Below are 27,657 nucleotides of genomic sequence, written 5' to 3'. Positions count from 1 at the left end.
TCTTTGGTGTTTCCTGCTGCAGTGAAGAGAGCATGGTCTTTCCCTGGGACGCCAGTCCTAGCGGTCACCCTGATTTATGGTTTTAAAAATATGCCGTCTTTGAATCACATTCATTACGGCATACTCTTGGAGGTAGTTTTTCACTAATGATGATGAATTCCTGCTGATCCTAGCACTCTTCTGAGTCCTTTTGTGTGCCCAAGATCTTTCATTTGCAAGACGAATGGCTCATTCAGGGACAGCCTGCACAGAAATGAGAGAAGTCAACTGGACCCTAGTTGTGCGAGTATTTTTTAAACCTAAGCTGAGTTACACGGTTTTTGTTTTTTGGGATTGAGGGTTTTTTTTAGCTTCTTAATATGTGGGGGGAAAGTATAAAACTTAATAAGAAAAGAAGTATAAAAGTTCTCATATTTAGTTTTGCTTTTAATTAATTATGCTATTGAAAAGAATACAATTACAGGAAATAGAGAATGGCCCAGAAAACGCAAGTCAAGTCTCTGAATTCTGACTTCTTTCTGAACCTCCGGTGTGTATTCCGGCTCCCTCTGGATGACCTTCAGGCATCTCAGATTCAGCCCGTCCAGAAGTAAACCCCTTATCTTCTTTCTCAGACCTCCACCTGTGCTCTCGGTCTCTGATGTGCTTCTCAAGTTTGAGTCATCCTGGTCTCTCTTCTCTCCGGCCTCACAGCAAGTCAGCCACCGTGTCCCATCGACTCCTTGCTCCTCCCTCCATTCCAGTGCTCTGTCTTAATTCAAACCTTCATCATCTCTCCCAAACAAATCCTACTCGGATATGCCTCCTCTAGCCTACAGTGTGAAGTCACAGTCTGGCTTGGCATACACGGTCCTTCCTGACTTATTCCCACCCAGCTTTAGCCCTCTCCCCACCAGCTACTTTCACACAAAGTCCTTTCACAATTCCATGGCCACCTCTGAACCGGACGTCCCTGCCTTCTCTACTGGGCAAGCATTGGTTCATCATGTAAGACTTAGCAAATGTTGTTTTCTTTGGGGGTGTTCCCTGACTCCATCTACTGAGTTAGCTATCGAGTCCTCATAGCTGTCATCCATACCTCTCTTGCATAGGATAATTATCTGCTTGTCTTTCTTGCTCCCTAGAGACCATGGTCTCATCAAGGGCATGGACTTTGTCTTAATCATATATTTCTAGCAATCAGTGTCTTAATCATATATTTCTAGCAATCAGTCAAATGCCTGGTGACTAGGAGGGTCTCAGATGTTTTCTCAATGGATGGATGAATGAATGAATGGAACTTAAACCCTGGAATATGGTAATAACATGTTCTAAATAACTGAGGCATTGGGGCTTCCCTGGTGGCGCAGTGGTTGAGAGTCCGCCTGCCGATGCAGGGGACACGGGTTCGTGCCCCGGTCCGGGAAGATCCCACGTGCCGCGGAGCGGCTGGGCCCGTGAGCCATGGCCACTGAGCCTGCGCGTCCGGAGCCTGTGCTCCGCAACGGGAGAGGCCACAAAAGTGAGAGGCCCGCGTACTGCAAAAAAAAAAAGAAAACCTGAGGCATTTACCCTCAAACAGGGAATATCTGCAGGAGTACGTGCCTTGAGTAGATATTAGGGGATCCGTTTTTACCCTTGAACCTGTGCAGAGTCTTTCTTCTAAGTACCTTCCCTTCTGTACTCCTCCAAGTGCGTTACTGGTCTCTCTTACCTTCCTCCCACTCCACACACGCACGTATGACCACGTAATTTTCTCTTTGGTGTATCCCCTTTATTAAGAGCCTTCTCCAATTGATGGCAGAATTTTGACTTCTGTCACCCAGATAACTCAGCCTCGACCTTTCCTGTCCTCTCTCCTCAGGCCTGGTGTCAGGACACCACAGTTGTTACTCTTCTAAATGCTGCTGATCAAAGAGTTCTACTGTTAAAAGCAATGAGACCCATTACTCTTTAACAATCCCGTGATCACCACCCCCGCCAGATAGTCTCATCAGGCAGTGGATTCCACCATGGGCGTTTTGGGCCGAGTGCCCTGTGCTGCCCGTGCAGCAGGCATCTGGGGGCCCCAGATGATCCCAGCCTCCCTGCAGGCAAAGCCATAGGAAGCCCAGGCAGTGGGGGTGAACCAGTTCTCCTCGGCCAGCCACGGGCAGTGCATCCAAGCAGAGCCCTGGGGGTCGGTGGTCAGGGGAAAGTCAGCCCTGGGAGCAGCTCATTGTGACTAGTCTGGCGGCGTTACTTCCTCCAGGTGAGGCAGGAGAGGGGAACTGCACGCGCTCAAGGGCAGCGTGAGCTTAGCTTAAATCCTCCCGTTACAGGCGAGTGCAGCAAATTCATCAGGAGACATGATGATCAAGTTTGATAAATAAGGAGATGTGGAGTTGCGATCTTCTTGAGTTAGAAAATGGTCCATGTAAAACCCCTGCGAAAATCACCCATAGACTGAGAAGTAGTTGCTTATTAGCGTTAGAAGATATTTACCATGTAGTGAGTGACGGGAATCTGCTTTCTCCCTTTCCTCCATCACACATTTGTTTATTTCTAATGTTTGAAATTGGGGCACCAGGTGTTGCTCTTCTGTGGGGATTCTTCTATTACTCTTAGACATTCCTTGGACACCTGGAAGATGTGGAAGAGCTTTGATGTCCTTTTTTAGAATAGAGCCTTGGGAATCACTTTAGAAAGATTTATGTTAAGTAGAGCATTAGCATCCCTAAAAAGCTCATTTTGACTGTGCCTTCCTAACTAAATATTTAGGAGTTCACGTTTAATCATACGGTTCATTCAGTGCTGTAATTTCCTTAATCCCGTGCTTACTAGATCAATAACTGCTTAAGCAAGATTGAATCTGCAGTTGGTTGACCCCCGCCTCTCACATCCACTACTAAGAGCCCACCCCTTTCCCTGTCTGCGTTTGTTCACCACCCTTCAACGTTGATCACGGACGTAGCGCCTCCCCTGGAAGCCACAGAAGTGCTAAATTAAGTCAAAGTGTTAGAGTTAGAACTTCCAGAGTGTCGGGAGCCAGAGGGAGGAGAGCCTTATGAAAGTTAAAATGGAGTAACAGAGAATGGTATGTGGCCATGATGAACTACGAAGGACGCCATATGGTGTTGAAATAAGATCTGCATGCGGTGCTGCTGGTTGGGTGAGCCTTGGTCTGTCTTGAGGTGAAGGCAGTGGCTCCCATTTTCTGCCAGAGGGCTGGAGGGCTGGCTATAATGGGTGCAACAGGGGGAGAAAAGGGGACCACGGGGTAAAAATGGCCTTGAGACTGAAGGGAGATATGACACAAACTACTCATTCCCCCAACTTGGAACTTGGACACGGTAATGTCTTCAGCGGGCTGCACTGGGGTCCTTGTGATAGAGACCAAAAGCTAAAAAGAGATGTGTTTGGTTCTTCCTCATTCAGCCACTCCCCCCGGGCTTCACTTCTAAGGCTCCAGTCCAGGCATTACCTGATCTGTATATCTATATTTGCGTGTCAACACCAGTGCCTGTATATCTATAGATCTAGGTGTATAGATGTACCAAGGCATTTTTTTAGACAAGAGGTAACAAATGCTTGGAAGCAGATGTCCATGAACTTCTCCCAGTCGTATTTAGAGTTTGTTTTAACCTAAAGTTATGGACACAGACATGAAGGGAGACCTCCCCCACCTTGCTGCCATGTAAGTACAAAAAGGCACAAATGGGATGGATATTGATGATGTTATTTCTGCTGCGACATCATCCATAGACTCCTAGTGTCTTTGCTTTGCTTCCCTGTAGTGATCACAACATAAATTACTTGTCTTGTTTGACTTCCTTGTTCACCAAAGTTGAGCAGATTGTGGCCGTTTTCAACGCTTCTACCAGACAAAAAGCTTGGGACCATTTCTCGAAAGCTCAGCGCAAGAACATAGACATTTGGCGAAAGCATTCTGAGGTTGGTGATTTTATTATTACTTTTTTAACCACCATCACACAGCTGGATTGGCAGGGAATAGTGTGGCTGCAGCCACGATGGTTTTTGTCACAGTGGGCGGTCATCGCGCCCTCACCGTCAGCTCCAGATCCAGTTCAGATTTGTTCCTTATCCAGAAGAGCAGCTGACTTAACGCTTAGAGGACAGAGCGCTTGTCTCCCCTGCAAAGGGAGAAAAGCATCTCTCCCATTCGTAGTAAAGAGCTCAGAAATAAGACACTCTGCCTAATCACTGTGCAAAACAAGAAAAAGAAAAAGTGTAACGCAAACTAGAAAACTAGTTTTTAAATTACTGAGTTTCTTTTCAGTGTTCTGCAGCATGATGGTGACGGTTTGCTCTTTGGCTAGAAATGGCAAGTATGCCTTTCATCCACATCTTCTCATCCTAAGCAATGTCTTCGTCCCCTGTGCTAGCCAGCAGGTCCTATCAGACCTCTCCCCAGAGCAGATTTCCTCAGGGAAGTGAATGTCCAGGCTAGCCCTGTCCACCCTTCTGCATCAATGCATGTGTGAAGTGTGAGTATCTACCCCAAGGCAAGAGTTCAGAACTTAACCTTCGCTGCCACCTAGAAGGACCAGATTGTGTCATTAGTCACTGGTGGTCCAGCGGTTATTTTTAACTCCTCAGTGTAGTGTACGCTTTGAACCTGTAATTTAAAAGTAAGTATACTGTCTTTGTTTGCTTCTTCCTTTTTTTTTTTTAATGAGAGAATGTTTTTCATTTGGATGCCTCTCCGTCTCTAGCATGTTACTATTAAAGTTCTCTAAATGATAATCCCCTCTTTCCAAATCCCAAACTTATAGAAGGTAAGGTTTATTAATTTAATGATTTTGGCTCACACTTGTAAAATAAGTTCTATGTAGAGTTTGAGGAACCACAGAGTACTGCAGTATCAATCATTTGGGGAGCATTTTAAGTGCCCATTAACTAATGCTGAGTTACAGTTGAATACCAGTGGCACTTGACGTAGCATCCACATGCACACCAAGTGAATTGTTTATTATCACTGTTATTACGGTGAGTACTGAACGACTGCGCAATAATGGGACACTTAAAAGGCTAGTGCAGTTTATAATTAAGAAGGCCAGTTTTTATTTTGTTCACAAATACCGAGAAGGTGCTTGGTGACTGATGCAGGAGGCGGGATTTCTCTTTTATCCTTCGGGGGCCAGAAAACCAAAGGGTGCTTACCCTGTGCTCTCCCAGACACTGACTTGAGCCCCACGTCAAGGTTGATTTTCATGAGGAAAGAGTCCCGAAAATCAATGACGAAATACATGAATCGAGGGTTCTGAAACACTAATTGGAATCCATAAACTGTGATTCAGATTTGGGAATGATCTGCCTGTGAATTGTTTATTCATTTATTTATTTTTGGCTTCACATGAAACCAGACATGATTAAAAGAAACGTTAAGAGAAGGGCAGGTGGCATGATGCTGAATAAACCCGGGCATAAAAAAGACTGTCGTTAATCTGGGAGTGGCGGCAACTGTCCGTTACTGATCTAAATCACGCTTCCTGCCACGTCGTATCCCGTTCCCCCAGCCCTGCCTCCCCCGTGCAGGGCCATCCCCTCCCTTGCTGAACAGGACACGGGAAGGCTTCCAGCCTTGTCCCAAGGAAGCCTGCTTGCTTTGCTCCCTACTGGGAGGTAGAAAGGGACACAGCCCAGAAAGATGCTTCTGGAAAGGGTCTTCGTGTCTCCCTGCCACTCCCACCACCACCTCTTCTGATATAGGAGGAAATAGAATTCTAAATTACCTTTGATTTCCTCTCCTACGTGTTGCCCAATTGATTAAATACCAGTTGGCAATTTAACATTGTGGATGATTTCTCAGTTGCATATGAGCTTGATAATTGGCTTGATTTTTCCACGTTCCTGTGAACAGCATCTGTTAATTACCTGCAGCACCTTTACAGATTTATTAGAGAGTACAAGTGATTTACTGCTGAACCAGAGGCACCCTGTGGAAACAGCCTCAGCTTTTTTTTTTTTTTCCCTCCAATCTTTTCCTTTCTGCCACCCTTCCCCACGAGAACAGCTGATGTATGACAGTTTGTCATTAACTGTAGGAACTAAACAACAGGCCCTTTTAGCCTCGTTTATTCTTTCCACCTGAAGTTTCTTTGCTTCAAGTATTTTCAGGCCACCTCCTCGGGAATTGGGCTCTTTGTCGGTAGAAAGATTAGTTGTCCACAACCTAAAAACTTCCCCACTAATCACATGTGACATCCGCCTCCAAGACCCGTTGGTGTTACTTAAGGTGGAATTGGCCCCTCTTTCTACAGGGTGGCATGGTCAAGTGAGGGGACACTGCCTGTCATCCTGGTGCCTCTCAGGACTGCCCTGTGATGGGTGGCCCTGTCCCAGGGACCTTGCCTTCTTCCCTCCCCCTTTCCCTGTCTTTGGTGACTTCCCTGTCTTTGTCTCTGCCATTGTGGTTCCCAGGGTTCAGAGCTGACCATGCAAATCTGGTTAGCAATACAGAATTCCCTTCCCATCGTGCTACAGTTAAAATCTGTGTGCTAAGGAGAGAAGAGAGTTGAGAGCGCCTATAACAGAATAATATAGACACATCCATCCATCGAATGAGCACTTTAAACTGTGTTTAAAGTCATGCCATTAATACATTAGGTGTTGTAATTTAGTTTTATTCTTATTCATAGATTTATTATAAAGTGAAATTATTTTAACTGTTTGACTTTTTTTTTAGACTCCAATTTAAATGGGGAGAAAAACAACAGTGCAGCTCTTTCCACCCCACCCCGCTTTTTTTCTGTTGTTTTGAGGACAGAACATATAAAAGAACAGAATGGATACGGATTTGCAAATATATAATTTACAGCTTGATCCAAAATAATAATATAATTATTTAATGTAAGCAATTAGTGTCCTGATTTTTAAGCACAGTAGTAAACAATTTATTGTGTAATTCTTTACTTTTTACAGTGAGTTTTCACATATACTCTTGCAGTCAAACAGCCTTGTATTACTACTACCCCATTTTTGTGTGAGTAGACAAAGGCTCAGGAAATTAAATGCCTTGATTGCAGTCACCTTTCTAGGAGGTGGAGAAACAAACGACCCTTAGATCTTAAAGGGACGCTAAAACAACCATTACAACATAAACAATAAACCCCACGTGATAATTTAAAACACCAACAAAGAAGGCATCTGTTTTCATTTTGTCCTCCGACATCATTTGAATTTCACCATTTGGATATCTGAAGTGTGTGTATGTATGTGTGTGTGTGTGTGTGTGTGATCACACATGGGCACATACACACATGCAGGGACACTATTTTGCATGAATAATAATAGTGGTCAACATTTTCAACTTAATGAACCAAGTCTCTCACATGATGCTAAGTATCTCACGTGCATTAACTGTTTTATCCTCAAAACTCTCCTTGTCACACTATCTCAGTGAGTGAATTGACACTAAGAAAGATGAAGAAACGTCCCTGAAGTGACACAGTGGGTCAGTGGTAGACCAGCCTTTTAAAAACTTCTCTTGCTCACATTCCTAGCCGCCCCTACGTTCCAGTTCTGGTAATAGGCATTTCTATGGGAGCCTCACGACAGCCCTACCAGTTGGACGTTGTTGTCCCCCTTTTTACAAATGAGGAAATTCAGAGATTAAATAACTTGCTGAAGAGCCCTTGACTCACCATTGGTGATCAGGAATTTCTCCCAAGTCTGATACCAAATCCCTCGATTGGTCCACACCCCAGACCCCTCAGAACTTCACTCTAGATTAGGCGGGGCAGTGTTTGGGAGGTGAAGACATTCCTATGTCAGTCATAACACACGGAGAGACCATTGGGAAAGGTGTGTCATGTGTCGCTGACTCTGACGCCCGTGGGTCCTCTGCTTCCAGGAGCTCCGGAACGCTCAGAGTGAGCAGCTTATGGGCATCCGCCGCGAAGAAGAGATGGAGATGTCGGATGATGAGAACTGTGACAGCCCTACTAAAAAAATGAGAGTTGATGAATCAGGTAACGTGGATAACTGCCACATCCCTGTGAGATACCTTAATGATCTTCCTAATCTTAGATGGGGCATACAGATTGGGAAATGGCCACATAACTCACTTTTATTGGAGTTAAACTAAACTTTCATCTTTGACTGACTCTGCCTTGTATTAATAGAACTTGAAATTCCTTCTTGGGAACATAATGATTTAAATTGTTCCAGTTGTTTCTCTGTTTGTGGGTCTGGGGCCACACTTACTTTCAGGGATATTTGCCTGTTCCCATAAAAATCCTTTTCCACAGTGTGGCAGCCACCTCTGATGCTGAAATACAGATAAAATTTGGTTTCGGTCGTGTACTTCTTACATGGGAAACGTTTAATCCCTAAAGAAGCTTTCTAGCCTCTGAAGCAATGTGCTGGAGAATTAGACTGCTTTCCAATCAATTTTAGTTCCTAACCTGTAATCAAAGGGATGGTCCCGTTTGGTACCAAGAAAGGGGCATCAATCCTTGAGTTATAAAAAGGAGAGAAGCTTAAAGAGAACCTTGATTGATATTCTCTGCCTAATCTGAGATGCTGATTTAAAACTCTCTTCTCAAATCGTATGTTATTCCCTTGATGTTGTAAAAGCAAGCAGAAGTGCTCACTCAGACGTAGGAGGCACCAAGGGAGACTGCTTGTCTGAGGGGAAGGGTGTTTCCTAAAGGGCCTGGGAACAACCACAGTCGCCACCTTTGGCAAAAAGGGAATAAAACACTCACCTCTCCCAGGCCTTTTCGGGTGACCAGGAACAGAGGATCTTTGCTGGTTTGGTTCGTAGAAGCCAAAATCAAGATTCCAAAATGGTCAAGTCATCAAGATTACAGAGCGGTCAGTTAGGTTGACCGGTCAGTTCCACATCTTGGCTGTTGTGAATAGTGCTGCTATGAACATAGGGGTGCATGTTTCTCTTTGAATTATAGCTTTGTCCAGATATATGCCCAAGAATGGGATTGCCGGATCATATGGTAATTCCATTTTTAGTGTTCTGAGGAACCTCCGTACTGTTTTCCATAGTGGCTGCACCGACGTACGTTCCCACCAACAGTGTAGGAGGGTTCCCTTTTCTCCACATCCTCTCTAGCATTTGTTTTTTGTAGATTTATTGGTGATGGGCATTCTGACCCATGTGAGGTGGTACCTCATTATGGTTTTGATTTGCATCCTCTAATAATTAGTGATGTTGAGCATCTTTTCATGAGCCTACTGGCCGTCTCTATTACATCTTTGGAGAAATATCTATTAAGGTCTTCTGCTCATTTTTCAATTGGGTTGTTTGTTTTTATTGTTGTTGAGTTGTATGAGCTATTTGTATATTTTGGAGATTAAGCTCTCGTCAGTCGCATCATTTGCAGATATTTTCTCCCATTCCATAGGTTGTCTTTTCATTTTTTTTTTTTATGGTTTCCTTTGCTGTGCAAAAGCTTGTAAGTTTGATTAGGTCCCACTTGTTTACCTTCGTTTTTACTTCTGTTGCTTTGGGAGACTGAGCTAAGAAAACATTGGTACGATTTATGTCAGAAAATGTTTTGCCTGTGTTCTCTCCTAGGAGTTTTATAGTGTCATGTCTTATATTTAAGTCTTTAAGCCATTTTGAGTTTATTTTTGTGTGTGGTGTGAGGGTGTGTTCTAACTTCATTGATTTACATGCAGCTGTCGAACCTTCCTAGCACCACTTGCTGAAGAGACTGTCTTTTCCCATTTTATATTCTTGCGTCCTTTGTCGAAGATTAATTGACTGTAGGTGTGTGGGTTTGTTTCTGGGCTCTCCATACTGTTCCACTGATCTGTACATTTGTTTTGTACCAATACCACGCTGTTTTGATTACTGTAGCTTTATAGTATTGTCTGAAGTCTGGGAGAGTTATGCCTCCTGGAAACAACCTAAATGTCCATTGACAGATGAATGGATAAAGAAGATGTGGTACATGTAATACAATGGAATACTACTCAGCCATAAAAAAAGAACAAAATAATACCATTTGCAGCAATATGGATGCAACTAGAGATTACCATACTAAGTGAAGTAAGTGACAAAGAGAAAGACAAATACCATATGCTATCACTTATATGTGGAATCTAAAATATGGCACAATTGAACCTATCTACAAAACAGAAACAGACTCCCAGATGTAGAGATCAGACCTGTGGTTGCCAAGAGGGAGGAGAGGAGGGGGAGGGATGGACTGGGAGTTTGGAGTTTATAGATGCAAACTATTGCATTTAGAATGGATAAACAACAAGGTCCTAGTGTAGAACACAGGGAAGTATATCCGGTCTCTTGGGATAAACCATAATGGAAAAGGATATATATATAAAAGAATGTCTGTATGTGTATAACTGAGTCACTTTGCTGTACAGCAGAGATTGGCACAGCTCTGTAAATCAACTCTACTTCAATAAATAAATAAATAGCGGTCAGAATGCTCTGTTTTTCCAGGGCTTTAGAAGAGAATGCCAGAAGCATAAGATGATCACAAGAAAAAGGTTCTTTATCCAGGCGTATACAGAAGGGAGTTTCATTTCCCTAGAACAGTGGTTCTGAAAAGCATGGTCCCCAGTCCAGCAATGTTAGCATCACCTAGGAACTTATTCGTAATGTAAATTCTCAGGGGTGCTACTCGAGACCTACTAAATCAGACTCCAGAGGACGTGGGGGTGGGGCGGATGTGAGATTCAGAATCTGTGATTTAAAGCCTTCAGCGGGATCCTGATGCAGGCTAAAGTTTGAGAACCACGGCCTTAGAAAATTTCCCTTTCATCCTCAAATTCCGTTCATTTGAATCTTTTAGAAGCTTAGCATAAAAGCAGCACCACATGACTATTTTCTGAAGCCATATATCCTTTGTCTGAAAAATGAACCGAGCATTTATGTGTCAATGTATGTCTCTTATTAAACTGATATCAGATTTCTCAGGACTGCTCGATTATTGGGTTTGGATTTGCTTATTTGAGGAGACCACCTTCCACGCAGCGTTTCTATTCTGCAGACCTTCATATATCAGAAGAAGAAAGTGAGTTTTGGGTGTGATTTTTTTTAAATTCAAGGAGCTCTTCCAATAAATAAATAAATAACTTTTTTCCTCAAAAAAAGCTTTTATCATTTTTTAATCAGAGTTTTTCAGGGCATCTCTGCTTTTCTGATTATCAAGAATACTTCCTTGTACTTCTGCTGTTTACCACGTATAGTAATTTACAGTGTGTCTTTGGCTAGACGAGGGGCAAGTTTACACAAAACCTGGATCCTTAACATCTTTGTAAGGTAGGTGTAGAAGAAAAGAATGGAATCCATCAGGAATTCTGATTGGAACCTGTGGCTTTTTTTTCCCCTTTGCGTGGAGTGGCATTTCTTTTTAAACAACCTGTCAGTTTCTCAAGTAAGAATTATGTATAATTCCATAGCCTGCTTGGGATAAGACAAGGATAATAATGACTCAAGAATAGTAATAAGCCACAGAGGAGATCTTACAGACCACGGCAGCCAGCATATACCTGCGGGATTGGCCCCTGATCTGTGCTCCGGAAGAATCCGCAGGGATACCAAGGACCTCTCCTCTCAGTGAGGACCACAGGGGTCCTCCCTGGAAGTTCGACTGAAGAGCCTTCTTCCCAGACCTCTGTGGTTTTCCTCCCAGGCGTCTGATAAGAGCCTGAAGTAGGACTTGAACTTGCAGAACTTTCTCCAGGCTCGTTCCTTGGTCAGCAGAATTAATGAACACAATACAGTGCGTGTTCCACAGCAGGCCGAGGGCAGAGATGAAAGAACCGGGGTTCGAATGCCAGGCCCTGAGGAGTTCAAAGTCTTTTGTGCTTTTTGAAATGAGACGGACCCGGAGAATGTGGTGTGTGGTTTATGAGGAAAGCGCAAGACTGATTGGAGGGAAGGGAAAGCACCTGACCTTCCTTATTCCGCTGGGCCCTCAAGGTCCTGCCTAAAGGCAGGTAGGTGGTGGTGGTTCTTTCAGCCGTGCGTATTCGGGGGTGGGGGGGGGCGCAGCCTAACAGCAAGAATCCCATCTTGTCTTTTGACCAAGCTTCAGACAAGATCGTGTGAACTGCTGAAAGGGGGGAGTGAGGCCCTACAGCCTGAGGGAGACAGGCCTTCCAGTGGCATCTCCTTAGGTGACAGGCCACTCGTTTTTTTAGGTACAAATTTGCATGTGTTAATCTAGTCACCTCCAAGCAGGCCTCCGAAAACAGAGCGCTCTACTGAACGGACAGAGGAATTGCCAGACCTGAAATAGAAGTAAACTTCTCCATCCTTTAAGGAATCCCTGCCCCCTCCTTTTCTGCCAAAACAATGAGACCTTGCCTCACCAGCAGCAGCTGACCCAGGAATTCTTGGAAATCCTGGGGGATAATACCCTCCCTCCCGGGAGCCTCGGGCCTGCCCAGCCCTCCATCTTACTCCTAAAACAAAAACCTGCGCAGGTTTTATTGCATTTCTGAGGGGGAGGTGGAGAGAATTGACTTTGGTTTTCAGAAAAAGCAAGGTTTATTATGTGAAGACTTGTATGATACCTTGGGTTCAATTTTTTTTTTTTAATCAAAGTTTTTCAGGGCATCTCTGCTTTTCTGATTATGAAGAATACTTCCTTGTACTTTTTCTGTTTACCACGTAGAGTAATTTACAGTGTGTCTTTGGCCAGAGTTCCGCCAGACCGGCTGTCACTTCCACATCCCTCTGGGCGGCGGGCCAGTCACTGCTGCTCAGCCGGTGACTCTTAAAGGGGAAAAAGGAGTTTGCTGGAGCCAAACTAAGATGCTGATAAAAATGAAAATGAGTTTTGCTAATACACTTGAAAATCAAGACAGATTTATCGAAGCACTCATTCAAGAAAATCGGCATCCTGTTCCAAAGTCTGTGAAGATAATTTTTGATAAAAATTCAAACGTATTCTTGCATATAGTCTGTCTCCTGCTGCAATCAGGCCAAACTTTAAAAGCCAGATCGATTCCTCCTTCTCCCTCTCTCTCTCCCCTCACCTCTATTCTCCCTCTCTCCTTCCTCTCATCCGCTCTCCTTCCTCCCTCCCTCCAGGTTGGCAGTGGGGGAGGGCCAGGAGTTGCATAGGAAGGAAGGGAGAAGAGAAGTCTGTCCTAGATGGTAAGGCTTTCCTGGCAGAACCTGATTAGTGTTCAGTATTGTGAGTTCAGTGAGTCGGTGCGTATGAAGCCCTTCCAACAGTACTTAGTGTGGAGCATGTAACAAGTAACTCAGTGACTGTAACTGTGCTTCTCATCTTAGTCATCCCCCAACACCTAGTCCTGAGCCCTTCGCCAAGTAAGTGCTCAATAAAAGGGGGTTGACTTCAGTTCCATAATCCCCTTCTTCTGGTCCCTGTGTTTGATGGTTCCGTCGTGTAAGTTGATCAGAAGATGATAGCCCTAAGAACACTTGCTCTGGCGAAACTGGAATGGCAGGCGTTAAGAAGCGGGTTCAGACAAGAACGGTTCATTTCTCCACAACGTTCAGAACTTCTGCACACCCGGAATTCAGTGCCACATGCTGAAGAGACTACGGACCAGAGAATTGAAACCCAGCATCATTCTAATGATTGACAAACACTTGTCAAGCATCTTCTTGTGTTCAAGACACTGTGGACCCAGGGGGTATGGAGAGAGCTACACAGCCTACCCTGCGCTCTGAGGTGTGAGATACTTTTAAAGAGATAAATAAGCATTTTAAGTTAATAGAAATACAGTGCCTGATGCCAAATATATTTTAAGCCATTAATTTAAATTCAGGATAAAGCAGAATGAACATCACTCTCCAGTGTATGTACCTAACCCAATGTTTGGTGAGTATACATTGTACATTGAGCACAGATTTTAGAAGAGAGTAAATCTAAAACGGCCCTTGCTTAATAGACGACCCTTAAACCATTCCATATGCACAAATGCTCTTGGGTTTTAATTACACCTTATTTAAACTCTGAGCTCCTTATAGGAGCAAATACTCTTTTAATTATGAAGAATGTTTTCTGGGTTGTTAAGTTTCCATGGAAACTCACCACAAAATAGGTACGGACCTTTTTTTTTTTTGATTCCAGTAAGAAGTCAAAGATTTTCCAGCTCTTTCAGCCAACGGAGTCAAATTAGGGACTCATAATTAAGTTCACTTGGAATCAGCAGTATTCAGTCTGTCTAAACAGTTTCATATATAGCTGGAAGTCTTAGGTTAAAAAAATTAATAGTAAGGCTCTCTCAGGCTATCCCCTGATCTCTTTGAACACCAGGACTGCCTTCATTTTTCCGATTCAGTTTATTTCCTATATGGGAGTGCTTTTGAAAGACATAAGAATGCCCAACAGACAGATTACAATTAGGCACGAGTCCAAGAAGAGGTTCACTGCAGCGCCCAGCACCAGCCTGGGCACAGAAGGGAAGGGCTGCTGGATTCCAGTTCAGGGTCCTGCAGCCGACTGATGGGGGCCTGACGGGAGCCATGTCACTCGCAGCTGGTAGAAGCTTCCTTTTAGGAAACATTGAGTGTGATCCTAGCAGGCTTACTCTAGGGTCGCTCAGAACCGGGCAGAGGGACAAGGGCCTTCAGACGTGCAAAGTGAGATGTCTCAGTCTCACATGCCTGGGACTATGCTCCCTGCCCAGCAGACTCCCAAAGGCAGGAGTACCAGTGGTGAGAAGGATAGGCTGTTCGTAGACCTTCTGTTTTCACACGTGACGAGCGTCTGAAGGAGAAGTAGAACAGTGATGTGTGTCCATCAGTCACCACCAAGGTAAAGACGAGAGTTGTATTTCCAACCGTGACAGAATGTCTTCTGGGAACCCAAGGGCCAAACAAGGAGGTGTGATTAATTAAAACTTATATGGCTTAAAGATGATGAAATCAGTCTTCCGAGGCGGGCTGAGCAGCCTGCTTCTTTCCTAATCTCTTGAAATAGAGCTTCATTTGCAAGGAGACAAGGCTTTTTTCTCTGTTTCTTCCCTTTATTTATTTATTTTTTTAAATCTTGCTAATCTTGCCACAGGAAATCAAATCATTGTTTATTTGGGATAGATTTTTCGGATCCTTGATTTCATGTGCAGTTACAGTTCCCATTTCGTAATGGATATGTTTCTGAACAGTGTAGAAATCATTTCTTTACCTTTTAAATGTGAGAGGCAGATGCTGTTAAACCGACCCCATGCAGCAGGATTCCTCTGTCACGGCAGCACTCCTGTCCAACCAGACCGTGCTTATCTGTTCTGTAAATTCACATTTGGAGGCTAAACTGTCTTTAAGCAGAGACCCCCTTATAATCGTAGTTTTCTGTAGCCCTCCACAGTGCCGTATTCCCAACATCGTTCTCATATACGCACAGATTTTCCATAATCGTGTGTTTCGTGTCAACTCGATTTGGGTTGTTGAAATTGTGTTGTGTCTCGGAGACCACAGATTTTTCCCTAATGCTCCAGCCATTCAGCTGAGCGGCGCCTCCCGAAAACCCGGGTGAGCCCTGGTTGAGGGTCTCCATCAGTTCACACCTGGTCAGTACTAGCTTGGAGCCGGCTAGGTTCTCTGAGTCGTTTTCTGTGTGCCAGCCCGGCACATGCTCCCAGCTCAGCCACCTCGCAGAGAAGACTCCGGCTCTATCAAGCCCTGGCTTCTGGCCTGGTGACAGGAGCCCCTGGAGTGTGGTGAAGGGCTCCTGGGCTGATGGGTAGTTGGCAGGCAGAGGAGAAAAGTGAGGAACTTAGCAGCCAATGTTCAGAAAGGGAGAAGTGCGGAGACCTTGACCCAGGAGGAATGGAGACAAATGGCCAGTGGGCCGCACGAGGTCACGGCACAGCCGCCCGTGCCCAGCCTGCGGCGCTGTGATGCCTTTCAACTGCCAGGAGCACCATGATCTAGATTGCAGTTTATTATGTTTTCGGGGCATTTCATTCTGATAAGTTTTGATGCAGGATCATTCCGTAGGGGAGTAGATTTAATCCTGTTTTCTTAGCAGGCTCTGAGGACACTGAGGGAATATTTATGTAATAAGGTGCAAAGTTGCTATGGAAAATACTATAGCAACCTAACATCTTCGCAGAGCCAGGCAGCCACTTATAACAGCAATCTAAATTTACATTTATTTTAGTGTCATTTTATCGACACTCTTAGTATCTCATTCTGACAGGATGTTAAAATATGTTTTCAGCTTGCATCTGAGCAAAATTAACACAGTGTTGTTGGAATTTAAGTGGGGTTTGCACAACTTCTGGAAAAAAGCAGAATATTTTCGAGGGAGTTTAGATGACAGAATCTGGGTAAGTTTGTAACTCTCTTCTTTCTCTTTCCTAAATGTACGAAAGAATTCCTTAGTGGCATTTATTCCTAGTTTTTCCTCTTAGTTGGTAACTAATGAGTCAGAATTTTCTGATTACCAAATGAGGATTATCCTTTTTGACACTGACGTAATTTTTTAAGTGCTCACCTATGATTCTAGCTGGCGCTTATAGAAAACACTTTTAGTACATCAGCTCATTGCCCTCCAGCAGCATGTGACTTTTGGATAATGAAATCTATTTTTTATATAAAAAATACCTATTCATTTTGGAAAGTCTAATGATTAAGAATAATAAAAGTGTTAGTTATAACACTACAAAAGACTCTTTAGTTTCTGATTCGTTTTCTTCTTCACAGCCTAACTATATAAGCATTTTTGTATGTATTTTTTAATATATACATGATTATGTTTTTAGTCAGACCTTTTTGTATAACAAGTGGGGTTTTTTAAAGCTTTTTTTGTATATTAATGAAATAGAAAATATAGAGCAAATGCGTGTGTATCCTTTCTGGATCATGGGCTCCTTCCCATGAACCTTTAGGACTTCAAGCTGTAATCTTTGAGGTGGTCAGAGTAGATGCCTGAGGTCATTAAAGCCTGAAAATGGGGCCAGCCCTCCCCAAAGCATCTTTTAGGTCCCTTAAATGTGAGCGTGGCAGGGAACTATAGATACGTAGCTGGTTAGTAGTGGAAAGATAGTATCTATTGATTTTCTTCTCTACCTCTCCATCTGAAATCTTAAAGTGTGACTTTAACACTGTTAAAGTGGGACATTGGCCAAAAGAATCGATACCAGACTATATTAAAACCTATGCTGCTACCAGCATCTTGGCCCTGATGTACTGTTTATGAACACCATTGTCCTAATTCTCCTGTGCTTTTATACCGCATCGTTCATCAAGACACAGTTGGCGACATAAAGTTATTGTACCTTGACTCCTAACACTGTTGCCTATAAGCTTCATTAATCCAAGACCTGAAGATCTACTGAAGGAATACAGAAAGTGAGGACAGATATCCAATTGAATTCCAGTGAGCCACACTCCGTTAAATGCCCCATAACTAATGGAGAAAGTAATTGACAGAAGTAGCAGTAATTATTTCTCCCCTTTCTTGGAAATTCCACCTTCCAGTTGTGATACTTCAAAGCGCTGGACATTGAAGTTTATAGCAATTTTAAAAATTATTATGATAGTGAGCGCTCCCACGTCTAAATGGCTTAGAGACTCCTCTCTTTTACTGGCATGCATGTCCTTGATCCCAAAGAATGCTCAGCAGACCTTCTCCCCAGCTCCAGGACACAGTGTGGGAAGCTTTCTGGGAAGGGGCTAGAGAAGGGACATTTTATGTGAGACTCCCCATTACCAGCAGAGAAGTAGGGAGACAGATTGCTGGAGCAGTCCTCGATTCATCGTAGTGCTTCAGGGCGGGTGTTGCAGGTTCTTTAATGAGCCCATTGTACTGATAACTTCTAGAGCCGCTGTGTCCCAGAGACCTCTGCATTCCACTTCCTGCATGTGGGTCATTGCCGCCTGATGCAGTTACCCAAATTTTCAGTTATCAGAATTACCTTAGGAATGTGTAAATATCTAACACTAGGGTATCGGTTAATTAATCACATATCCATAAGCAGCCTTGAAAGCAACCATGTTTTAGAAAACTATATAATGGCATGAGAGAAGGTTCTCTGTATATTGCTAAGTGATTTAAAAAAAAGCAATTACAAGTCAATGTACAGATCATTCCAATTGTGTGTTTGTGGATGTGTGGTATTCACAATTTATATGTTAGGGGGAAATCTGTAAGGAGATAGGTCAAATATTCAGAGTGACTATTTCTAGATGGTGTGATGACCAGTGATCTTTTTTCTTATTTTTGCATCTCAAAAATTTCTACAGCACATACATGTATTATTTAAATAATTGGACTACAGTAAATATTAATATAAAAATTACCCAGGAGAATCTGTGGTGAAATTTGTATTGATTGAGGTACTACCTGGCCATTTTTAATCATAGGAAAGTTGAAAGTGGTCATGAATAGTAACTGGTATCAGATGACAGAAGTTTATTGAATTGCCCTCTTTTGCTTCAAATTGGGGAATAATCACCTTTAATTTTCCGTAATATTTTACCTTCCTAGACCACATCGTCTTGCAGTTTCCTCTTCCAAATATGATCATATTTGCGTGACTATTTAATTAAGGATCCAAGAAATAATTCAAGCTCTGATCCAGGCAGACATGTTGAATTCTCACCCACAAGGAGACTGGCAACCATGAGTCCCTTCAGATATGAAGAGGCCCTTAGAAAGCACCTTGCATAACCTTCTCCTTTCTTCACAAACAGGAACGTGCAGTCCCGTGTTGAGCAGTTAACGTTATTTGCCCAAGATAGTAAGTGGAAGGTACTAGAACTAGAGCTAGTACTAATACTAGGTATTAGTACTAGAACTCAGTACTAATTTCTTTCTTTCCACGTTGATGACCTTTCTATGGCACTACTAAATGTTGTGGGGAAAAACAGCTCCAGAATAGAATATCCCTCAAATGCCGTAAGTGGCATCGTAAGAGTCAGTAAAATCAACCAAGGATTTTGAACGCCTGCTATGTGCGTGGCACCATGATGCCGTCTGGAAACAAAGGTAGGCCGGAGACGTTTATTACCTTAAAATGTTAATCCAGACCAGGCCGACTGGGGCTTTTGCTTAGTCTTCCCATTACTTTCTGGATTTTTCTACTGACTAGCAAGAAGTTGGCTTCAACATAGGCAGTGTATCCAGCAAACTGTTTTCTAGCCCATTCCAACAGAAATGCCAGCTTTTAAAAATATTCAGGAAATTGGCACAGTCCCTTTTCTTGCCGAATGATATTTATTTCCTCATAAACAACCAGCTCTATGGCTTTGGGCAAGAAGAAGAACTGCTTTGAAGAGGCAAAGTACATCAGGAAGGAATCATGCCATGTCATGTATTCCTTTCGTAAACCAGACACACTGTCACAGCCCGAGTCTTCCATTCCCTGACTCTCCAAAAAGGTAAAGAGAAAAAATAAAACTACTTCTCTAAACACAAGCACAGATGTGATGATGGATCTGCAATGATCTGAGCTACAATATTTGTTCTTTGATTTCCCATCTCATCCCATGTTTCCCCTGCATCCCCAGGGCCTGGGAGAGCCTACCTGAAAATCATTCATTGACTCTCCATCTAATTTCAAGACTTACTGAAGCGCTGTCCATCCTTCCTTGTTCCCGAGGCTTTTCTTTATGAGATCTACCCCTCAATCAATCTTAAAAATAAAAGTTTGAGGGAGAGCACCTACAATAATATCAATGTTATTGAGATGCACAGACTCAGGGAAGTTTTGATCGGGAAGAGATCTTAGAAGTAACGTGTCCTCTCCCTTCTTACCCCATGTTCAAAATTAATGAGAAAAATGTGGTTTTTACCCCCAAACAATAATCAGCTGGAATGCTGAAAAATGTCTACAAGTTTGTATTGGGGTATTTTTTTTTTTGTAATTACAAGTTTTCACGTAAAACTTAAGTGATAACACACATTTGGCAAATCTCTTGGAAGTAGGATAAGAGATTTAATTCTTCTTTTAGTGACTTACTAGTCGGTTGATTAAGAAATGTCTCCACCTGCCATACTAGACTTTTCTCATATAGTTTATATAATCCGAACGTCGTAAAGCCATCCATTTCTCTATCCTTAGCTCTTTGCTTCCATGAAATTGTCTTAAGCAACGCCATAATACAAAGCAATGATAAAATGAAAACAAATATTTAGGGAATTCTTACTTATGACGTGTATGGGACCGTGATATCGTTTGTCTTGCAGTGCCATATTAAGGGGGGAAAAAATAGCAGACAAAGTCTTGTAAGGCTACTTGAAACTCAGTCTTCGATCTGAGAGTGGTGTTTATCTGCTCTGAAAAATCCCTGTAGCTCACCAGAGTTCTCCTTTTCCTGGAATAGCACTGGATCGTGGGTCCATAAAGCTCTCGCTCTCAGAAGTCAGAGCCAGAACTAGCAGATAAACTCTAACATGCAGAGCTGTGAGAGCTGAGAGTATCTGAGAAGAAGTTGTGTAAATCTGTTCATCTGAACTCTTACTGACCCTGTAGAAGGTTTTGTTTGGTTCTTTGTTTTGAGCAAATAAAGGTGAACACATGCTGAGATGGAGGACCTTCTACCCACTCTGCTCCTTCAAGACTAGCTTTCTCAGAGGAATTCTTCTCACCTTTCAGAAACAAAATATTTCATGCTAATTCCTGCTTAATTGGAGGGAAGTCATTTCTTTAAAATCATTGAATATGAATTTGAAGTCTGTTTCATCCCCGTCCTCTTTAATTCAGTCAAGGTCACCTCCTAAACTTGCCCAGACAGCACTATTCCTCAATTAGAAAAAGGGGTAGAGCTGTTTTAAAGCATTTAGCATCTGATTAATAGCGCTGAACTGGGGCTTCAGCACTTGCAGAGGGATTCTAAGGAGTCGCCAGTAAGAATATTCATTGCTACCTGGAAAAGTGTACTCTTCAGAAACCAAAAGCAAATCATTTTAACGAAGAAGGCAAAAACTGCTTTTTTTACGAGGATGTGAGAAAGATGATTGTACTCAATATATAGCGGGTTTTAATATCCGAACAACTCTCTCCCAGGGAAAACTTGCTATAATTTAGCCATCCAGACAGTTTATAAAATGCATGCACTTTTCCCTGCCCAAGGACTCTGAGTCTGTCGAAGCAGGATTTTGTGGCACTCAGGCTCTGGGGATGGGAAGAAGTAACGAGAAGAGGTGTCCAGTTGACAAATGGGAGCTGGAGCCATCCAACTGGAGAAGAGATCAAGGGTTCCGAAAATAAGTCTTTGAGAGACTTCCTTCCAACTTTCCTTCCCATTTCCTGGGCCTGACTGAGGAACGCCGAGCTCACCTTGACGCTCTTTCGAAGAGGGGTGGTCACACCACTAGAAAAGCTCTGAGAAAGTGGCCTACGTGAGTGAGAGTTGGTGTCCCTGGAAGAGAGGTTTTAGAGTCACCCAACAGAGTGCAGAAATAACTTTGAACCAGATGAGGTCAGAGGCCCCTTGAGGGATCGTCGTTTTGTTTCCAGCATGGCTTGACAAATGACGTCCCTTCCCTAAGCCTCGGCCTTCTTAGCAGTAACATAAGGCTCATCCTAAGAGGGTTTCCTTGAGGTTGTAAGAAATAACTGATGAAGGGTTTCCATGGCACTTTGCAAATGGTACTGTGACAGTGTGGGGAATGGGTACTGCTAAGCAGTAACAAAGGTAAAATGAGCAGTTCCCAGCCCTAGACCTGGGAAGCTTTATACAACAAACACCAATGCCTGGGGGGGTTAATGCCCGGGAATCTGTGTTATTAAAATGCCCCTCAGACGAGTCTGACGCACAAAGGATTGGAAACCACTGGCGCGTGACGTGAAGATTGATGGCTGTCAATTATAGGTGGCAAAGAAGAAAAAAAAAAACAAGTAGAGGTAAGGTAACAGAATATGAAAACAAGAAGAAAATGAAAATGAAGTAGAAGATAACAATGATTAGTGGAGAGGAAGTGACTGACGTGGGCAATGATGAAGTGACTGACATGGGCAATGTTAAAGGACCAAAGAAAGAAGAAACGAAAGGGAGGTAGTTTAGTCGTTTAAATACGGCGTACGTGACACAGATGGAGAACCCCCCTCATCATATCTGTGCGAGATGCATCCAAGTATCCTTTGGTTAATTGGAAAAAAGACTAGCTGGGAGGAAAGGAAAAATTAAAGTAGCCTGGATGCAGAAAGACAGAGTCCCTGCTTTTCTCCGATGCTAGGAGACTAGCCAAGGACTGTTTTCTCATCCATCAGTGGTGAGAGAGAGAAGCAGGGATGCCTGGGCATTTGCCAAAGAGGAAAGCCTCAGAGGACCTAGCGACTGGTCCGGGGAGAGTGTGCACGCAGGAAGGGCCTCCTCTCCTCCACTGAGAGGCTGGTCCAAGGGCCCTTGGTCAAGGGTGATCAGTTCCCACAGAGCACGGAGGTATAGCTCAGCCTCTCCTGGGTGCAGGCCACAGACCTGCTGCCGAGCTTTCCCCAGAAGTATGGCTGCAAAGAAAAGTAATGCACAACCACGTGTAGTAGGTCAGAAAAATGCGTTCTGGAGACACTGCCTGGAGGATTTGTGAAAGCAGTCACGGTATCATCACGGGAAAGGCAGTGACCCGCATTCAGAGAGGAGCAGGGAGATAGATGGATGAAATGTGAGAAGGCAAGGCAGACAGCAGAGAACCCTGGAAGGCTGTGTTGGATGGTAAAGGCTGGAGAAGAGCAGGTCCTTTCAATAACAGAGAAGCCGTTAGAAAAGGCTGAGAGAAAGCAGGCGTCAAAAAACAATGAAAGAAACACAAGCCTGGACAAAGGTTATGAAGAAGTGGGGATCTGGTCTCTAAAGGCTAGTGAAGAGGTTGCAGAACTTCGGTGTGCGTTAGAGTTACTCCAGAAACTTGCTGAAATGTACAACCTCAGGCCCCCACTTCAGAAACTCAGATTCAGAGGGTCTGGGACGGGCCTAGGAATTCTCACATATGAGATACCGTGGTGGGACAGATGGAGGCTGTGTGTGGAACAAGCTTCGAGGACAGCTGGCCTGGAGACACCAGCTACTTTTTCATACCAGTGCCGTTCTACCTCGGTTACGTATCTAGAGAGGATGGGAATCCTTTTCCCTGATGCCAGGCACAAACATGTGGGCTTAAATAAACCAGTCTCAGCGTTGGTCAGGAGGCTGGTAGGGAGGGGAATTCACTGCCCACCACTGCCCACCAGCCGTGGTTCCCACTCCGTGGACTGGATAGAGTCTGTGTGCAGCACCAAACCCAAGGGAAGAGAAAGCCTTTCTGTTCAACTCATCTTTGTTATCCCAAGTATTTGGTGTCTTAAAAGAAAAGCTTTGTGAGAAATGTCACTCTTCCTTGCAAAGGGCAATGCCTAGGACTGAGAACACACTTCAGGTGTGGGCTGACCTCCGCTGCACATTTCAGAGGGATATGTTTTATGTAGTAGAAACCAGCTGTTAGAGAAAGAGAGAGAGAGAGAGAGAGAGTGTGTGTGTGTGTGTGTGTGTGTGTAGGGGTTTAGGGGAAGTTTCCTTGAAGAAAATTGGAAGTGACCATTTGTTAAAAGGGAAGGAAATCTGCCAGTTGGGAGGAGAGAAAGGTGTCGGCCCCGGCCCTGGCATTGCAGCCAGAGGAGAAATAGAGGAGTAATGCCTTCGGGGGAAGGGTTGCTGTTTAAAACTACTCTGTTTGGATGAGACCAGCCACTAGTGAGGGTGGAGCACGGTCCTCCGGAGAGGTGTGCCATCTGTGAGGGGGGAACATGGCCAGGGAGGGGGCACTGTTCCTGAAGACCCGTGTCATTCTGTGATGTATCCTGGTCTAAGTCGGATGGCCCTAAAAAAGACTCTCTAAAGCTTTCAGAGAGTTAGAAAAAACTGTACCTGCATCTTGGAAATCGAAATAGGGATTGCAAGTGAAAAAGAAAACTGAAGGCTAAGCAAAAACAAAACAAACAAAAAAAAAACGAGAGTTGGGGGGAAGTGCCCTTCTGGATGTGTCTGCTGCCGGGACCCGAGTCGTCGGGCCCTTAGCAACCCAGCCTCCCCTCCTCCCTGCACCCATCTTGCCCTGTCTCCTGGGTACTGGCTCCTTCTGGAGTCGGCAGGGTCCTTTGGGAAAGTGGTCCTCACGGTGGGACGGCCCCACCCCACTCCTTGCAGCTTTTCACAGTGTGAGCCTGACTTCAAGGCCCAGCCCCACCCCGCCTTCTTCAGAAAGGAGCCTCACCCACCCCCAGCTTTCCTTTCCCAGCCTCTTCCTCGGTCTGACCACCACGGCTCGTGGTGGGGAGAGGAGGGAAGCGGCCTCCCCATGTCCATACCTGTATCGTTTTCCCCATCGCTGGGCGTGGAGCCCCCGAAGTCAGGCGGGTGTGCTTGCCTAGAGCAGGCTCTGAGCCGAGGTTTGCGGGACTCACTGCAGCTGTGCTTCCCTGAGGACTCTCAGGGCATCCCTCACCCAGCAGAGCATCCTCCAACCTTTTCAATGGCAGACACCCTGCTGTTGGGAGAAGCGAGCATGCCTCTTTCCTTCACTTACTTTCCTCCAAGGACGATGGGAGAGTTGGGGGAGGTATTAGATATAATAACGTCAATGGAAAAGCGGTAAGGCGTGAATGAGGTGAATTCTCAGCGGCGTCAGTGGCCCGGAGGCACCGCACAGTCACGGCCACCGGTGCAGACCGCTTCCTTAGGAGGAGTTCTGTGGACAGGGCGACAGAGGATTTTCTTTTCCTGAGTCACCTGCTGCCGGTTGTGCCCGCAGACTCGCATTTAAGCCATTATAATAACAAGATCCAGCTTACCTGCACTCTCCAAATGACCCTTATTCCACTGGCCTCACACGAAGATGGAAATAGACCCTGCATTGTGCTTCTGGTGAGCTCTCCCTAATCACAGCTAATGCGCAGACTGTAATACACACTACAAGTAGAAAACGTTATGTCAATGCTAAGTTGTAATAATAGTAATCCTGCAAAACCGTAGCTGAAGGAATTTCCACCAGCAGTTGGAGGAAGGTTGCTGCTTCAGTGGCGATACAGGTGTTCCTGGAAAACAGATGGATTATAGTTCGTCCCTACCACGCTAGGCTGTCTAGCAAGAAAGTGTGCAGCAGGCGTCTCTGATGCTCTCCGGCTCTGTGCCTGGACGCTGGGGGGCACCGACATGACAGCATTCCAAGGACCCCGTGCTTTGTCTGGTCACCTGAGGGTCATCTGATGCTTGTCCTGGGCCTTCCTGAGCCTATTCAGACCCTGGGGAATCTGTGGAAGAGGATTTTCACTGCCTTTACTCCAGCTGAAGGCACAGGACACCTAGAAAAGCAGAACATAGAGGAGTTGGGTGGGGTAGGCACTGGAACACTGGTCCTTTGGGACTCCTGAGACCAGGCAGAGGCCTTGGACAGGGCTCTCTTCATAGAGCCTTTTATAAAAAAGTTTTATTGAAATATAATTGATTTACAATGTTGTGTTAGTTTCAGTTGTACAGCAAAGTGAATCAGTTATAATATATATATATATCCATTCTTTTTCATAGACTCTTTTCCACTATAGGTTATTATGAGGTGTTGAATATAGTTCCCTGTGCTATACAGTAGGTCTTTGTTGGTTATCTGTTTTGTATATAGTAGTGTGTATATTTTAATCCTAAACTCCTAATTTATTCCTCTCCCTTTACCCTTTGGTAACCATAAGTTTTCTATGTCTGTGAGTCTATTTCTGTTTTGTCAGTAAGTTCGTTTGTACCATTTTTTTAGATTCCACATATAAGTGATACATGATATTTGTCTTTCTCTGTCTGGCTTACTTCATGTGGTATGAGAATCTCTAGGTCCACCCATGTCGCCGCAAATGGGCAATATTTCATTCTTGTTTACGGCTGAGTAATATTCCATTGTATATATGTGCCACATCTTCTTTATCCATTCGTCTGTTGATGGACACTTAAGTTGCTTCCATGTCTTAGCTGTTGTGAATAGTGTTGCTGTAAACATTGGGTACGTGTATCTTTTCAAATTAGAGTTTTCTCCAGAAGAACAGAGCCGAAGGAATCAGGCTCCCTCGCTTCAGACTATGGTACAAAGCTGCAGTCATCAAAACAGTATGGACTGGCACAGCAACAGACATCTAGATCAATGGAATAGGATTTAAACAGGACAGAAAGCCCAGAAATAAACCCACGCACTTATGGTCAATTCATGGAGCCTTAATAACCGGCCGAGGCCCAGGAGCTCAGTGGTCGGTGGTCTCAGTGCAGCCATTTCAGAGGAGGGGGACACAGCATAGAAGGCGGGATCCCTGAGCGGATCAAGTCAGGCCTCAAGGCTCCAGGAGCCTGAGTTTAACTTCTGTATGGCTCATTCCCAGACTCCTCCTGCAGAAGATCTGTGTGTGTTTGTTTTAAAATGGGCTGATCCTCTCTGCCTCCATAGTGGAGCCCTTCTCCTGCAGAACAGTCCCCAAAAAGACCCAGCAAGGGAATGTTTGCCTCTGTTAGGAGCTGATCAGGTCCCACAGCAGGGTCCCTGGTTTCCTTCGCGTTCGAGCTGCAGCGCTTACCTGCGAGGGGCCACCCCAGTGCCATCACGTCGGGGAGTGTAGGTTCTGGAGTCCCCCTTGCGGAGGATAAACCCTGCACCTCCAGCCAGCTGTGCAAACCTCCACACCTCTCAAACTCAGTCCCATCACTTGGAAAATAAAAATATGAGTTGTATTTACTATGTCATGTTTTTGTGAAGGCGAAAGGAGATTGTGCAAACGTTGCCTGGCACATAAAATTGTTAGCTATTACTACCACTGTTACTATTCCTATGACTACAGCTACTCCTGCTGCTACTGCTACTGTTATTGGGGGAAAACGGGAAGGAAAACAGTAGTGACTGTACCTTTTGCCCAGATTTCCCCCTCCCTCCATAAGGAGGTGGCTGGGGCATGGAGACAGGGCTGGGACAGGACTGCCTTCACACGTGCAGCACATAGGGCTGAGGCTCATTCAGAAGGTCGAGGAATGGAACCAGAATGCCAAGCTGAGCCTGTGGTGCCGTCAGACGTATTTGTTCAAACACGCCAATTGTAGCTCCGGTTCAGAAGCCGGGGGATAGAAGCGGCCGTGGCCTGAGCTGCCGCTCACCAAATGTGGTCTCGGCCCTGGCAGCATCAGCACCACTCGGAGCTTGGAGGAATGCAGATTCTTAGGCTGCGTCCCAGACATACCCCATTGGAGACTCTGGGGAAGGGGCCCAGAAATACGTGTTTAGCACACCCACCAGGAATTTCTGATTCAAGCCAACATTTGGGAAACTCTGGGTTAGAGTAATGCCAGCTATTTTACAAATAAGTTCCAAATCTTCAAGTGTCTTTACCAAAGAAAAAAAGTTCATTTCTTGGGCACACTAGAGTCCAAAGCAGATATTCTCGGTCTGTGGGCACCTTTCCTCCACGTGATGACTCGGAGACCCAGGCCCACTCCGGCAGCAGGAAGATAACGAGGAATTGAGCAGAAGGCACACCTCACACCCCCCTCACGCTGCATCGGTGAGAACCAGTCAGATGGCAGCCCCTGGGCCAGTCGCCTCTCAGGAACAAGCTTCACTAAGCAGAGAAAAGCATGACACGGTGTGCCGTCTGTGCCGCAGCAGCGCCACTGGGCCCCCCACCCCAGGCACCCTGCCGGAGGAAGAGCAGAATGCAGGAAGGCAGATGGAGCCTGGGGACGGTCCCTAGGGGCCCAGGCCATGGGGGCTGGAAGGCGAGCTGATGTGGTGGCTGTATCTTCCAGGTCTCAGACCCATCCAGTCG

At 44.7% G+C, this 27,657-nt stretch overlaps 1 protein-coding gene across 9 annotated transcripts in view; it reads left to right on the top strand.

The window, feature by feature from the left end:
* ENOX1 (ecto-NOX disulfide-thiol exchanger 1) overlaps positions 1-27,657 on the top strand; it is a 611,692-nt gene that overhangs the window by 484,611 nt on the left and 99,424 nt on the right. For all 9 annotated transcript variants that reach the window (XM_027116194.1, XM_027116191.1, XM_027116190.1 and 6 more), the window contains 2 exons: positions 3,806-3,912; positions 7,835-7,952. In XM_027116194.1, the coding sequence (XP_026971995.1) occupies positions 3,806-3,912; positions 7,835-7,952 (225 nt within the window). The remainder of the gene's footprint in view (positions 1-3,805; positions 3,913-7,834; positions 7,953-27,657) is intronic.

This window comes from Aethalodelphis obliquidens, unplaced genomic scaffold (assembly GCF_003676395.1).
Source record: "Aethalodelphis obliquidens isolate GAN/ISIS:26980383/991018 unplaced genomic scaffold, ASM367639v1 scaffold16, whole genome shotgun sequence".
Taxonomy (NCBI): domain Eukaryota; kingdom Metazoa; phylum Chordata; class Mammalia; order Artiodactyla; family Delphinidae; genus Aethalodelphis; species Aethalodelphis obliquidens.
Note: the sequence above shows the minus strand (reverse complement) of the source record. Positions and strands in the feature narration are given on the sequence as shown.